Source organism: Mirounga angustirostris, unplaced genomic scaffold, assembly GCF_029215605.1.
Source record: "Mirounga angustirostris isolate CCGP_5_RB_7025 unplaced genomic scaffold, mMirAng1.0.hap1 SCAF_16, whole genome shotgun sequence".
Taxonomy (NCBI): Eukaryota; Metazoa; Chordata; class Mammalia; order Carnivora; family Phocidae; genus Mirounga; species Mirounga angustirostris.
The window spans coordinates 18847147-18862887 of NW_026991724.1; the positions used below are offsets into that span (position 1 = coordinate 18847147).

Here is a 15741-nt window from a genome sequence, read left to right on the forward strand (position 1 = left end):
GTTCATCTCCTGTAGGGAGGACGAGGTTGGGCCAGTTAGGCCTTTCCAGAATGCTGGAAAGGCAGGAAGAGTTAAGACGTGGGACAGAGCAGGTTCGGCAAAGTCCCTCCCCAGACCACTTTTCCAGACGTGAGGGAAAGGAATGTGTGCTGGCCTACTTATTGCCCCCTTGCTCCTCCCAGCCGGCTGGGCAGTTTCCCATACGGAACAGATCAGGTCAGGGGCTAGTGGAACATAGACACTCTGACCCCGAGAAGTCTGGTAAGGATTCACCTGTGCCAGAGGGAGCTGCGTGGAGCACCGGCCACCCACGATTCAGAGGGCCACCAGCCTGGGAACCACTTCAGGGCATGCATTTGTTTATTTATTTATTTATTTATTTTATTTATTATTTATTTGAGACAGAGAGAATGAGAAACAGAGAGCATGAGAGGGAGGAGGGTCAGAGGGAGAAGCAGACTCCCTGCTGAGCAGGGAGCCCGATGCGGGACTCGATCCAGGGACTCCAGGATCATGACCTGAGCCAAAGGCAGTCGCTTAACCAACTGAGCCACCCAGGCGCCCTCACTTCAGGGCATTTAGTAGCATCAAGTCAAATAAAAACAAAAACTCTAGATATGAAGGAAACAGCATAAATTTATTTCTTCCCTTGGAAGGAGTCCGAAGAGCTCAATCTTGAAAATTTAATTCTCCGTTTCCCTTGTATTTTTATCGTGTTCCAAAATGATGGAATATTGGAACACATGTGTTAAGTATATCTAGCTCCTTTTCAGCACCACCTACTTCTCCATCCCATCCCCACCCACCCTGGGCCAAAACTGTGCAGTGAGTTTCATGCATTATGTTCCCTTTCTGAAGGGGCCAGTACTGGGACAAGTGGATGGACTGTGGACTTGGTTCAAATCCCAGCCCTACCACGGTGTCAGGGGCAAGTTCTTTAGTTTTATGATATTAAAGAGGGAAATTGCTCCTCTTGTTATCTTCATCAGACCACAGACATTCCCTTTTCTACCTTTCCCTCCCCCAAATCTGCTCCTCTTCAAGCCCAGATGAACCACCCTAGACCACACTAAAGTGTTAACGACTCAATAGTTGGATTGCATTTTAAGAAGCACCCACAGGGGCAGTCCTTAGGAGCTTTCTCTCTCCAGAGGTAGGGAGACAGAGCTCAGGGAGTGGGGGTGGGATGGAGGGGGGTCTTCAACACTGGAGATAGCTGCCTGGAACTTTTCCCCAAAGCTGGCCCTGCATTTAACACAAGCTCAGCAGGCCTTGGCATGGAGCGTGTGGAGTCCCTTACAACAAAAGCCTTCACTTCCTTTTCCTTCATTTCAGGTCCCCGCACACACGGTTAACACTAAATGAGGACTTTCTGTGTGGTCAGCGGCCATCAAAAATTTGCAGAGGAAACTTCTTTGGGGGTGGGGGAGGGGAGACCTTGAACAGACTAAAATGTTCCATGGCCAGATAAAGGTGGTGAATCAAAGCCTGGTCTAATCTAGTACCCTAAGGCCCGAAAGAAATTACTATTCAAACCAAAAGAAACCAAATTTCATCTTGCCTCTTTTATTTACAAATTTCATTTAAATATCTCTAAGAGAAAATCAATGTCAAATAAGAACATTGCTATCCAGCTTAAAATACAAATGTCAGTAAATATTAAAGAACAGGGTTAATCATTTTTCCAAGTCAATGCTTGATAAGAATTATTTTCCAGGAAGCAAGTTACACATCAGGTGCCCCAGGCATAAGGGACAGAGCCTCAGCCTGCTCAGCCACCCGTGTTCCCTCTCGGTGATACACGAGGCAGTTCGCATGAGGACAGTACCACCAGCCTTTATATCCCAGCTCCAAAGCTACACCGGGGTTTTTTCTGCCAGGGGAAGGAGTCATGTTCAGAGACAAATGCACCACTTTAAGATGAAACTAGGATGGCTCAGTTCCAGGATCCTCTGGTTTAATCTGGGAAGTAGAGGCCTCCCAAGAGCTGTCAAATGAAGATAGGTTACCAGGAACTGATGGACAAAAGAGTCAAGCCAGACTCCTTCTGAACACATTTTCTTGTTCCATACAATTCATTATTCTCTTCTTTCGCTGACTCAAGTTCAAACTGTTTATATTTCACTTACGTACAAAAGGTGCCAGCTCAATTGCGTCTAACCTAACTTTTACCCAGTGTGTCCAATACGAACGATCTTTTAGGCCAATCACACTTCTGGGAAAACTATGATTATATATTAATGTACCTCAAAGTTCACATTTTCATTGTAACAAATCAGCTTTTTAAAAAAATAACAAATTAGCTTTAATGTTACAAATAATCCTTCAGAAAACTGAATCTAAGTAACTCGACCTAGCATACTAATTTGAATTTAGAACTATACCATCCTCTCTATTTTGACCAATCCCCAGAATCAGCAATGCTATATTATTTATATATAAAACAATATCTAAATTATGCCAATATTACCAAAGTTTCTTACCTAAACTAATACGCAGTTTAAAGAAACAAGGCATACTTTATTCAAGTTACATCCAAAATATTAAATGGTCAATGTTATTTTTTAGTTAGTTTTAGATGTCTCAAAATTGAAAGCTTTACATAAAGAAATGATACATGCTTTGGAAGACTGACAAGTGCCACCAACCCCCTCTCAAATCCCAGTGTCCTCAAGCAATAGCCCGTGTGTCTCAGAAAGGCCAATGACACCAGAAGGGTGGTCCGGGAGACAGACATGCTGGGGCTTAACCAGGACACTCTCCTTGGAGCATTCAGGGAAAGAGCTGAGAGAGTTCACAGTGGAAAAAGGCAGACAATAAACCGGCCTCTCTTCCATCTCGATATACCAATTCGAAAGCAGGCAATATATTAGGCAGGGAGAGAACACAGATATGCTTGGAGAAGCAGGCGGGAAGTCTGTATCCTCTCAGCTGTCCCCCGAGTTACTGAATCAGATGCATTTTATGACCCACGGCAGGCTCCCAAACAGGATTCAGACAGTCTGTAATGCTCCGAGGTGCACCAGGGTTTAGCCGGCATTAAGAACAAAGCATGTCAGACGAGCAGTCTTCAGCTCCAGCAACAAACCTTCATGCAAGCACAATAGTGGTGATTCACGTTTCATTTCTCAGTCTAGGAGATCAAAAGGAACACTAATGGTTTCAGAATAAAAGGACCGAGGCTGAAGCACTGAGTAGAGACGAACCCCTATCACTGAACAGTTACACTGGAAAACGGACAGGGGAATGTCCCCCAGCTAGAAGTCCCCCAACATGTGAATGAATGTCACTGGGACATGAAAAGTCAAACTCTCTTTTCTTTCAGTGGATGGCACAAGGTGGAGATGAGGAGAGGATCAACCAACGTAGTGCAGGAAGATGTAACTGTCAGCTTTGTGGGATTATATTTGTGTTTCTGTTTAGGGACACATTTCCTGTTGTTTAAATGCCACCGCAATTCACGAGAACATGAAATTTGTTCCCCAAGAAAGGAGGCACGTGGTTTAATTTGATATCAAGACAAAGACTGTTCTGCCCACAGAAGCCATTACGGGTCACATTTTTGTTTTTGCCAACTCCTATACTAAATATGGTCTGGTCCCTGAGGAGTAGCCCGGCGGTTCAGCCCACAGTCTCGAGGCAAGTGTCCCGTCTGACAAATCTCACTCCTCCCTCTTCCCCACTGCCTCTCCGGATGCAGGCAGTCCTGGTTAGCGACTTCTCAGTCCTTCGTGTTTTCACCCGTCCAGGTTCAGGCTGAGTCTTACTTAAGACCACAATCCACTGCATCAGCCAGTCCTGCCCACTCACCTGTCACAACTATGACCCTACGTAATCACATTTTCTCCTTCCCTGCAACTCTCTGAAGAGGGAGCCTTCCTCCCAGACAGTACTGCGCAGTCAGCAGCAGCAAAGCACGGGTAGGAGGATTAGGTGGAATTCACAGAAGAACGTTTGAGAGGTATAATCAGAAAGGCTAAGTGCTCTAAATAACCCGCGCAGAGGCTAAGCTCCGCAGGGTATTTTATTAATGCAGGGAAGGCCAGGAATCAAGGCTGAGACAGAAGTTACCTCCGAGTATGGCTCAAGGTTTAAGGGGTGGGACACAGCAGAAGGGATCACAAGCTGCACAAGTGAATTCAGCTGGTCCAGAGGCCTAGCCACCCCCGCCCCCTCAGCTGAAAATCAAGATGAGTCATTCCAAGCATGCTTACAGCAGGCCTATTTGCAAGTTTGAGGGCTCAGTTTTAGAACAAACTAAAATGCAACGAGGATGCAGCATCACAAAGTGTTTTCACAAGTATAATCACACAAAAAAGTTAGAATATTGCATAGAAAAGTATTCTAGAATATGTTTTGTAAACCTAGGTCTTAGTAATTTAAAAATAAAAAATAAAACCTCTCTTCATAGTCTAGACATCCATGATTGTGAATCAGGAAAAACTGCCAAGTCTGCCGATTTTGCGGCACCTCCTCAGAAAATCCTGAAGTTGTTCATATTCCTAGAACGATAATTAAATTTACCCTTTGAAGGCTCAGGCTGACAGTCTAACAACAGTGTCTTTATAAAAGGACTTTGGCTCTGGGCCCCAGTCCATATGCTTTCAATGCTCTGCCCTCTCTACGTAGAAAAGGTGACCAAACACATGGGGACATGAAATCATTCCACTGTTTTTAAACCAACGCTGTTTTTTTCCTCATGTCAGTCTGTGATTAAGCAAGCTACATCTGCTGGGCTTACTGTCTGAAGAGCCAGCTTAAGACTACGCGAAAAATGTCTTAGCAAAGCATTTAAGTTGGCCTTGGCCATACGCGAGCCTCTCAACCCCCCTTGTAATATGCATCTATCGAGTCTGCGTTAAAATACACCACCGTGACAGTGATGTCATCCCTGTACATCCTCGCCAGGTCCTCTGGCAACGTCAGCATCGCTGTTAGCCGCTCCGGCTCCATCTCCCCGTACTCATTGGTTCCTATGGCGTGTCTGATGAGACGCGTGGCTGCGTTCTGGTCGGCTGCGTGGAGCCCCTGGGCCTTCCTCTGCAGCAGCAGGCTCTGCATGAGCCCCAGGTGGGCAGGTCTCCGGGCCAGGTCTGGCTTGTGCCGACCCACTTCGGCCAGGTGCTCCACCACCAGCCTCACCACGTCCTCGTTGCCCAGCACGTCCCACAGGCCGTCCGAGGCCAGCACGAGGAACTTATCCTGGGGCCTCAGCCGGTGGTAGGTGACCTCAGGCTCGGCAGTCAGGTAGGGCGGAGTATAGTAGTGGGGGGGGGTGAACCGGTAAATGCTGAGGGCCTCGGTGTCAAAGCCCCGCCCCAGGACGCCGTGCTGCAGCTCTTTACTCCACTTCAGCTGGACGTCCCCAAAGGCCCTGCAGGGCATGAGGACGCCCAGCAGCCTGTGGTCCACGATGACCGTCCTGTCCTCTGATTCAGGGTGCTCCCTCTTCAGCCGTGACAGCTCAGCCGGGTTCCAGGCATTGTGGTCGCAAGTGAGGGGCAGACAAGACCACATGCCATTGTCTTCCTGGACCCCAAGGATGGCCCGACAGTCACCAGCGTTTGCCACATGCAAGTGAACTCCATCCACGTGGGCCATGCAAGCTGTTGCCCCAGAGAAGGCGACCTGGAGTGAAAGGTTCCTTGTCATCTCATCTTCCAGGGGGGCCTGGACTTCCAGCGAGATGTCAGAATCCAGTCTCTGGAAGGAGTGCATTAACGCTTCCTTAATGTTGAGTCCCATTTCCATGTGCAGGTCAAGCAGCTCCTGCCAGTAGACGCGGAGGTGATCGAGGTGCACTGACGTGACATCCTTGTAGATACTGTCCCCTGGGTGCTTGAGCCAATGCAGGATAGGCAGCAGGGGCTTCATGCTTTCCATGGCGCCCTCCATCTGTTCCAGGGTCTGCTGGGACATCAGTGACACAGCCACGTAGTAGAAGAGCCTCTCACTCACTGCCTGAGCACACGCATGGCCACCGTGTCCGTCAAAGATGCCAAACATTAGCCCGTTGGTCTGCAGGCAGGAGGCGATACCTCGCCGGTCTTCCACTGGGGAATTGGCAGCCAGCTGGTTGCTCTCAAACCGCAGCACTGAATTTGGGACCCCACTGACGAGGTCAAGAGTCTTGTGGGCTGACTCGCCGGCTCGCAGCACTTCATTTACCTGCTGAGGGCTGAGCTGCAACTGAAAGTCATCTTCCTCTGTTGATGTGTGTCTGTAGGCTTTCTGCAGAGCGACGTCACTGCACGGGACACTGATTTTTCCGGAGCCTGGTACCTGGGAAAAGAGTCTCCATCTTGCTTTATTTCTATTGGAGGCACACCTTGAATAGAAACGTCTGCCCCCCTGGAACGTGGCAATGCTGTTCCTTGCAGAGTTTTTTAAGATCCAGAAGGGCAAAGTACTTGACATTATGAAACTACACCAGCAAATGTGTTCCTTCAGCAAAAGGGGCTTTCTTTAGACCTGAAAATTAAAGCGTTGAAGAAAGCTCAAATTCAATTTCTTAAAAACAACGACTTCTGAAAACATGTGCTACCATTCTGAACAAAAGCGATTTAAGATAAATTTCAAAAGAGTTGACTAAATTCAAAATACTTAGTCTCCCTACCTCCCATTACAACACATAAATAATATTCCAGAAAATGGAGAAAACAGGGTTTTTATACGTTCTCCACTCTTAGCCACTGAAGGCTTCCCCACAGGGCTTACTCATTCCTCACAGCTGACCCAGGGGCCCCCCTTTTTCTTTTCCTTCCCAAATCCTTTCCCTTGCCAGAGCCCACGGTCTAGCTCCCATGTTCACTTTCTCTAGCAGACTGTTTAAATTTTTATTGAAGTATCTGCTTTTCCACTGTTCTGTAAGCTCCATGAAATCAGAAACCTAGGCTCCCTTACTCACCAGTGGCTTTCCCAGTGCCCGGCCCCATACGAGGTACACAACAGGCCCTCAACTACTGGCTGGACATAGCACTTCCAAAGGCCCAAGAGCACACCAGGTATGACCCTAGCTGTCTGACATCAGACACACTGCTTCACTTGCCTGCGCTTCAGCTGTCTGACAGTGGGATGAGAATACCAGCCTCATGAGGTTTTGTGAGGATTTAATGAAATTTGACCCTTCTGCTCCAAAAAGGTAGTTATTACTTTTATCATTAGGTGACTCCTCTAGTCATTCTGTATACATTTTTATATAGTTGAAACCACAACTTACACCGTGGTTTTCTTTTTAAGAGCATTTTATTCATGATAATACATTTCATGCATGTGCAATACCCCATTTTGGCATAAACAATCTCAATTTACTTAACTGTCCTCTAATGTAGATTCAGAGGTCGTTTCCACTGGCTAACATTTTATGAAACACCAAACTGCACTGCCTTGCACACCAACATTTTCCCTACTTAGGTTTTAACCTACTTATTTCCCAAAGGAGGAATCAGTAGGTCAAAGGGTGTAGACTCATACTGCCAAACTGATTTCCAAAAGATTCACATCTGCTTCTACAAGGACATGAAGGGAACAGTTTCCTAGCACCTTCAACAGACTCTGGTGGCATTTTTTCTTAGGAAAAAAAAACAAAACCTGCTCTATTTTCTGTTTTCTTGGGTGACCTAAGAGGAGCGTTTCCCACATGTTTTCGGATTTCGTTCAGGAGACCTGCCCTCTGCCAAGGTTGTCTGTTGGGGCACTGGGAGCTCTCAGAACTGAGGATCGTCCTCCTCCCCACCCCCCCCCGTCCCACCTCCCACCGAACTTGGGCCCGGGCGGTAGGTCAAGGACTACAGAGGGCGCCTGGCACCTCCCACCCCTCTGGGGCCCTGCTGAGAAACCAGGCAACAGTGTCCGACGCAAGTCGGTCCGCCGCAGCCGCAGCCAGGATCCAGTTTCGTGTCCCTCGAAAAAACAAACAGGTCCCAAGTTCAAGTCTCTGACCCATAGCCTCATAGATAAGAGTTCGGTCTCCGGAGTCCAGCAAGCCCGATCTCCCTCAAGCCCCGGCGCGGCCACGTCCCTGAGCCCCAGCTTCCCAGCCTGAAAAACAGGCAAATTCAGTCGAGGCGCCTAACTCACAGTGGGTGCTCCAGGGGCTGAAGCAGCTCGTGCGGGTGCCCGCGTCCGAAGCCAAGGGTCCTTGGCAAGTCCGCGAGCCCACGTGGCGCGTGCGCGCGATGGGGTGACTGTGGCTGCGGGCCCGCCCCCTCACCTCACCTCACCTCACCCCGGCTCTCCACCTCATCACCTGATCCGATCCTGCGGGCCGGGGAGGACCAAGGCACAGGGGACACCCTGCGGGTGGAGGAGTCCCCAACCCACGATCGCCCCTTCCCTACCTCGGACCTTCGCTCCCCTCTCACCAGCTTGCGCCACCGCCACCCCGTCCGTCCCGTCAGTCCCACGCCTGCGCACGGTGCCGCGGCTGCCACTCCTCCCGCCTCACCTCCTTGAAGCGGCCCCTTGTGCAGATCCAGATGGAGAAGGAAGCATCCTCTCGCCGGCCCTTATTGGTTTACCTGCGGAGGCGGGCCTTTGACGGACAGAGGAATTGCCCAATGGCTAAGGAGGACGAGAGGGCGGGCAGGGCGGGAGGGACCAAATCCGGTTCCTCCCCACCCGTCCCCACCAGTCTCCTGGGCTCTAGTGGTGGGTGGGCCGAGCGCCCCGCAGGCTACTCCACCGGGCATTCAAGTGGCTGGCAACCCCACCACGTGACCGCCCACACTCTTCACACCCCAAACCGAGCAGCCCCTTCAGTTCGTTGCTGTTGTTTAATATACCTCACGGCTTCCCCTCCATTGCTTTGCCGGCCCGTCCAGACTCCTCTCCCAGGCGTCACAGCCTTATATTCAACCACTTGGCCGCCTCCCTCTGGAGGCCCTACGTACGCCTCTAACACATCTTTCCGGGGACTCAGCTTCCTGCCAAACCTGCTCTTTCTCTCCTACCCTAACCCAGTAATGGGCCCGCCATCTTCCCAGGTAGCCTAAACCAGAAGCCTGGGAGTCTTTTTTTTTTTTTTTGGAAGCTTGGGAGTCTTGACTGCTACCCTCCCCCCACCCCCGTCAGTTATCTAATCCCGTTCATTTTATCCCCCAAGTATCTCTCCAATGCATGCATTTGTCTCCGGCGACTTCACTGCCCTATTCCAATCCTCTCATCTGGTCTCCCTGACTTCAACTGCCAGCCTAGCAGCTCTTCCTCTACAGAATAGGCAGTGACCCTTCTAAAACTCAAATTCCTGCTCTAAAATCTTCATTGGTTCCCCAGGGAGCATTGGGCCTTCAAAAAACAATTACACTGGTCCGGTCACTGACAGTTACCAGAAATGGTTAGTGACCAGTAGGCTGAGAAAGGCTGAGACCCAAGACACCAGATAATCCCTCAGTCCCTCGCCTTGTGGGATTCCAGGTATCCCCCGCTTGCTTACTAATGGCTTTACTCACTCTTCTACTAACTGTGGTAAGGCAAGTGCAGTGCTTCCCTGGAGGCAGAGAAAACCAGGAGATGACCAGAAAGGCCACTTAGAGAGCCCTGAGGATGTGGTCTTCGGGAAGGAAGACATGCCGGCTTACCTGGAGAGTCTGGCCAGCCCACCTGGACCCAAGGACGTGCCTGCCATCAAACTGCTCCTGTCGGACTTGCTCCTGGTATGACATTTATACTGCCACTCACCTTTGGCCCTTTCTGGAAGTTTTACCAGTAAGTCAGAATTTGCAGTATCTCTCTTCCTGGATATGGAGAAGGCTTTTTCAGACTGAACTAAAAATAACTCTAAGGCATTCCAAAGAAATGGGTGCAATTTTATTTTTATTATTCATATAGGTAATTCATTTGGGGTGACAAAGGGTGACACAGCTTAATTACTCCATCTGCAGGCATTTATGGGTGCCCGAGGTGACTGCTGGAGACATACAGCTGGCTGTCCCCACCACACTTTCCTGAGAAAAATTCTGTCCCTCTGCGAAGTCTGAAACCACAACGTTTTTCTAAGTTACCACACACACAACAATTCCAAAGTAAAAAATGTACCCTTGATAATTCTGTGTGCACCAGAACTTTCGTCTAAGGGCTATAGCTCGCTCAGTCACTGACTTATAATGGCCAGCCCAAGAACTCCAGCCAGTCTCCCAGGGCTTCTTTGATTCAAGGTCTTACAAGTAGAAAAATGAAGGAAAAGGACTTATCTTTCCTTGGGAAAGGAAAAGCAGCAGATCAGCTGTCATTTTCTGAGGAAATGTAAAAATACTCAGCCTCAGTCAAAACCAAGCAAATGAATTAAAATGAGATACTGGTTTTTGTCAATCAACCTGACAAACATTAAAACATTATTAGTACTTCATATTGGTGAGTAGGCATTGCCATCTAGGCAGCTGGGAGTGTAAACTGAGGCTACCCAATGGACAGATCTTTGATCCACTTATTCTCCTTTTTTAATTTATCCTAAAGAGACGGTCAAAGGTAGGGGCACCTCAGTGGCTCAGTCGGTTAAGCGTGTGACTCTTAGTTTCGGCTCAGGTCGTGATCTCAGGGTAGTGAGATCAAGCCACACCTTGGGCTCTGCACTCAGTGCTCAATGTGGAGTCGGCTTGAGATTCTTTCCCTCTCCTCCCTCTCCCTCCCCCTTTCTCTCCCCCTCTCCTCTTCCCCACGTTTGCATACGTGCTCTCTATCAAATAAATAAATAAATAAAATCTTTAAAAAAAAGAGATGAAGGTAAACATTACGAATTTTGTACAGTAAACAGATATATCTATCACTCCATCTGGCTCATCTTGTATAATAAGGAAAAAGAAGAAGGAGGAGGAGGGGGAGGAGAAGAAGGAGAAGGAGCCACAAAATTGTATTTTAAAAAAACAGCCTAACCCGGGTAGGGAGTTACATCCCTTGAATGATTCTGGCAAAATTCCCTGATTTCCTAGCTACACAGATAAGAGCTTCTATGGAACGTTAGGAAAGCTGGATCTGAGGATGATGTTGTGTCAGGGGGAACTGAGATGGTACAGTCAGGCTTTTTTGCGACTGCCAAAACTATAACATCTAGGCCTGCTATCTGGGAGAGTTTGTAAAAACCTCAGGTATCTTTCTTCTTTGCCAGCGTGCAGATGTGCTTATCCATGCAGTGGTCCTGAGGCATCAGCGCTCCTCAACACAACTGAATAAACCCAGAGAACCCTTCCTACCCATCTGAGCACATCTGTGCTCTCAGACAATTGTCTCCCAGACTGGTGCCATCCCAAATCAAGTAATTCAGCTTCACCACCTTTGCCCAAGCAGGTGGCTTTTCTTGGCGCCATTTTCTCCCAAACTGACCACACATTTGGATACGTGTGTGCATGCATGCGCACGCACACACACGCACACACATACACACCCCGACCCACAGGGCCCCCTCTCCTTCAGAGGGAATGGTTAACAATCCCTGCAGAGCAGCAAACTCAAGGACATATTTAGCAAGTCTTGGGGATGCTAGAGACAAAGGCTTGGGAATGTAAAAAAAAAAAATACAAGTCTTGTCTCAGCCCTCTTCTCAAACCTGCTCTGAAACAAAACAGCTTGCCAGGTTATCAGGAAGCCTCAAAGTTAATCTAGCTCATACAGCCAAAGCTAAAGATTGCCCTTCACTGGAGGCAGATAGTAACCTTAATTTATGCATTTTTTCCTCCTCCTTTTTTCCCCTTTGTGCATGCCTCTTTGCGTGCAGAGAAAAAGTTGAGCATCAGGACACGTGCCCAACAGTTAACAATGCTTATCTCTGGGTCATGAAACTTTCACATTCTTTCCTTTTCCATTTGTTTCTTTATACACTTCTTTTTTCTTTTTTAACATGCAGCACATATTTAATAATCAGGAAAATCCCCAATAATGTCTGTCCTACACACTAACGTATAGGAGTGGGAGAGGAGAAGGCCCAGTGGGCTGTCTTGGGGCAAAGGAGGGGCAGGGACCAGAGGGCTATTTTATATAGGGAAACCAGGGAAGGCTCTCTGATAAGATAGGCTTTGGAGAGAGATCTGAAGGAAGTTAGAGAGTGAGCCTGGCCTATCTGGGAGAGAGCATTCCATGAAGAGAGAAAAGCAAGGACAAAGGTCTTGGGCTTGAATTTTATGGCCAGGGCTGCAACCTTGGGTCAGGGGTTGCATCACGAAATGCATCAGGAGAACAGGAGAAAGCATCTCACCCATGCTTTCTGAAAGCGTGCTCCATGGAGCACCATCCCAGAAAAAAAGTTCTGAGAGAAAAGAGTCCCATGTCTACCCACCCCTGGAACAGATTCACAATGAACAATGACTTAGTCAAGGCACTGAGAAATCATGCAGCAAAAGGAAATCATCCAACTTTATTGCAGCAATTCCAAGTATTTCACCATGAACCTCCTTTTTGCTATAAAATCTAGTCACATCTGGCAGAACCCATGTACTTTGTGAGATGCCCACATATCCATTCTTTGAAGTGCAAAATAAAGTCCAGAGACCTGAACTGACTTCCCCAGGTTCCCAGGGGTCCCACTTTACGCTTGCGGCTAAGAAGGGTCCAAGCCCTGCTCTTTGGACTCACAGCCAAGCCACTCTTCTAGAAGTGTTTTATCCACATTTAATAGCCTAAGGGGCCAGTTTGAGCTTCTCTGAAGCCAGAGGAAGAGTTCCCCTGAAGGAAGAAAGTTACTCTCTCACCATACTTCCTCTTTATTTAGCCAACCTTTTTTTTTTTTTTTTTAAAGTAAGGTCTAGGACCAATGTGGGGCTTGAACTCACAACCCCGAGATCGAGTCACATGCTCTACCGACTGTACCAGGCAGCGCCCCTTATTTAGGCATCTTTAGGTAAAGACTAATTTAAATTGGGCCTTCATCTCTAAGGGTGCTAACAATGTATGTGTCTTTTCTGAGCCTGGTCTCTTAGTGGGCATGGTGGGCTAGTGCATTGCAAACACACTCATGGAAAAGCAAATATACTTTAATCAGCCAATAGCAATAATCAAAACCTCCACTTCAACACCCTACTTTTTGTAGAAGGCTCAGAATCCATGAACTGGGTATTTTTTCTTCCCTGCCTAAGGACAGGGTGGCACTGTGGCCTCGGGGCTCATTTATGAAGTTTTTGAGCATTTTTTATACCTGCCTTTCCAAAAGACAAGAGCCTCCTCTAGCACAAGGCACCCCATGTAATGTGGTGGTTTCAGAGGCTGGGCTGTGGGTCAGGCAGACATAAGAACCCCAGCGCTGTCATCGACTGGATATATGACTTGGGCAAGGGACATCAGTCAAATTTAGATTCTCTGTATCCCCCTGTGCTGAACGGGGTCAGTCATTCCCGTGTATGTTGTGGGGTCATATCCCTCCTCCTAGCTGTATAGTGACTTTGGAATGGGGGCAGAGAGGAGTATGTGGGGGTGTTGAAGCAGAGATGTCCTCCTTTCCTTGACTCTGGAGCTATTTCTGTCTGAAGAACTAGGACCCATCACTTTAATCAGGGCAACCCCATCCCCAGGCTATGCTGGAGACTGGGTCAAATTTAATTCAGCTTTTTTTTTTCCATGCTTACCTTCTATTCCATGTACCTACCTCCAGGGCAAAGCCCCTGCTGTTTCCCTGCCTGGAATGCCCTCCTCCATACCTTTGGTGAGCAGTGGGGCCATTGCCTCAGGCCTCCACATGCCCTTTTCCCAATAGCCCAGTGGTGCAGTGGCACTGACCAGTAGCCTGCTGCACCCAGGACTGGAGCCCCTTGGACAGCAGAGGAAGCAAGAGCTTAGGGTGCTCAGCAAAGCCGGAGCACAAACAGCAGCAAAAATATTTTAAATAGGTTAACAAGTAGTAACCCCCCCCAGGGCAAGTTTCTTTCCCAGCCTAGCTAGCTAGGCTGGGCCCCTGCTGGTGGATATTGACTAGGATGGACCAGAGACCAAGCTACAGCCTCACACATGGCCACAAGGGGGCGTAAACACACTGCGGGAAGCGCCTGAGCATCTCTCACTTCCCAGACCTGGTGGAGGGAGTGTGTGTGTGTGTGTGTGTGTGTGTCTGTCTGTCTGTCTGTGTCTGTACGCATGCATACACATCCCTCCACAAGGCTCATACCAGGAACTGACACTGTCATCAGTGGGGAGGCTAATGCCTTTCAAGGGGCCTAGAGAGTGGTGGTACAGCCTTGGCTCCAACCTTGTGACCTGGGGCAAGTGTCTTAATCAATCTGATCCTCAGCATCTCATCTGCAAAATGGGAATAAGAATGGTACCCACTTCAGAAGGTCTTGGGTCAATTCATGAAATGAGCTAATTAAATGAATCAATTCATGAAAAAAAGTCAATTCATGGACTGTGTTTACTTGTGGGTCACCCCACAGGCACATGGAGCATGGTCTCAGAGGAGGTCCAAAGGAAGGTGCCTTAAAATAATTTGTTAGTTAATATTTTATTGAAATAAAAGTGTGAGGAGAGAAAGCAGAATTATGTTTATCTTCTTTATAGTTACTTATCACTTTAGTAACATCTTGTGCTGTTTTTATATTTAATTACCTATGGGAGGGCCCTATAATCCTTTCAGTGTGTAGCTTAGGTAGGTTTTCAGCTCATGGAGGCCCCCATAGGTGCTGCAGCTGATGGGGCCCCCTATGTCTTAGGAGGTGCAGTCCCTGAGGGGCCCAGAGTGGTTGAGAGGTTATGCATGCAGGGCCCAGGAAAGTGTAGGTCCTGGTGGCATCCTCTGAGGGAGGAGCTGGGTGGTAGACAGCAAGGTTCACACGGGGTCTGCAACCCTCCATCCCTAGAGACCAGCCTACTCCCTCAGGAGCTGGCTATGGAGAGGCCCCACCTTAGAACCCCCCCATTAGTGCTCTCACCTAGGCCCCCACCTCCTTCAGGCCATGCCCAACCCTCTCCCCTCTGCCCTACTCACATGCCTCTCCCTGTGGTTCTTTGACCTCCAGATGGAGTCCTCTTTTGTCCCCTAGACTTGTGGTACCACCTCGGAGAGCATTTAGGGCATCTGGGGGGCACTTGTCACATGGTTAGGGAGACTCCTGGCATTCGGGGTTGTCAGAGGTCCTGGAGGTCCTACAGGGCAGTTTCACCCAACAGAGAATTGTCTGAGTCCTGCCCTACCTTCCAATATCTCATCTGGATGTTCAGACAGGTGAAGAATTGGTTTATCTTCATTGGAGCCTACAACCTTGTTCCTTTTTTCCAATTATTTTTTTAATTAAAGTATAGTTGATATGCAATGTTACATTAGCTTCAAGTGTACAGCATGTTGGACAAATCTATACATTATGCTATGCTTACCACAGTGTAGAACCATCTGTCATCATATTACACTATTACAGTACCATATTCCCTATACTCTATGTTTTATCCCTCTGACTTATTCACTCCATACAGTCTGGTTCCATTTTATTTGGAAACACAGAGTAATGCTTGTATAGTTTTAATATATAGCGAATTATTATACTTGATGTTGCTTGGAATTTTACCAATTATGCCTAATTTATGCATTGTGCTGCTCATAATCTTGAGAGACAAAATTTCACCTCCTATGAGTTAAAATATGATGACTTATAAAATATTGTACAGTGGATAAATGCGTCTTTCAAATTCAGTGAGTAGATGGGATGTTTTCATGTCTGTTCTAAAAAGTACAGGAGTTGTTCACTATCTAGGAAAATCACACCACGATGGCAACAATACTCATGTTCCTCTGCCTGGAATGAGTTTGTAGCTGCCATGTTACGAGGCTTCTGT

The 15741-nt window shown here is 48.0% G+C and overlaps 2 protein-coding genes across 6 annotated transcripts in view; one reads left to right on the forward strand and one right to left on the reverse strand.

The window, feature by feature from the left end:
- Window positions 1-3240, forward strand: part of CDH16 (cadherin 16) — a 34707-nt gene extending 31467 nt beyond the window's left edge. The window contains exon 19 of the mRNA XM_064581571.1: window positions 3133-3240. The gene's annotated coding sequence lies outside the window, so the exon portion shown is untranslated. The remainder of the gene's footprint in view (window positions 1-3132) is intronic.
- Window positions 1551-9244, reverse strand: PDP2 (pyruvate dehydrogenase phosphatase catalytic subunit 2). Of its 5 annotated transcripts, none has more exons than XM_045890981.2 (2): window positions 8447-9244; window positions 1551-6471 (listed from the first exon to the last, which is right to left on the reverse strand). In XM_045890981.2, exon 2 carries the CDS (start codon window positions 6415-6417, stop codon window positions 4822-4824), a length of 1596 nt encoding a protein of 531 aa, XP_045746937.1. In that variant the 5' UTR covers window positions 6418-6471; window positions 8447-9244; the 3' UTR covers window positions 1551-4821. The 5 variants fall into 5 exon arrangements, with proteins under 5 accessions (XP_045746937.1, XP_045746934.1, XP_045746933.1 ...); XM_045890978.2 differs by having other exon boundaries at window positions 8364-9244; XM_045890977.2 differs by having other exon boundaries at window positions 8340-9244.
- Window positions 9245-15741: the final 6497 nt, after the last annotated feature.

Coding starts and splice junctions, on each gene's coding strand:
- PDP2 (XM_045890981.2), bottom strand. CDS start 6,417: ATGTCAAGTACTTTGCCCTTCTGGATCTTAAAAAACTCTGCAAGGAAC.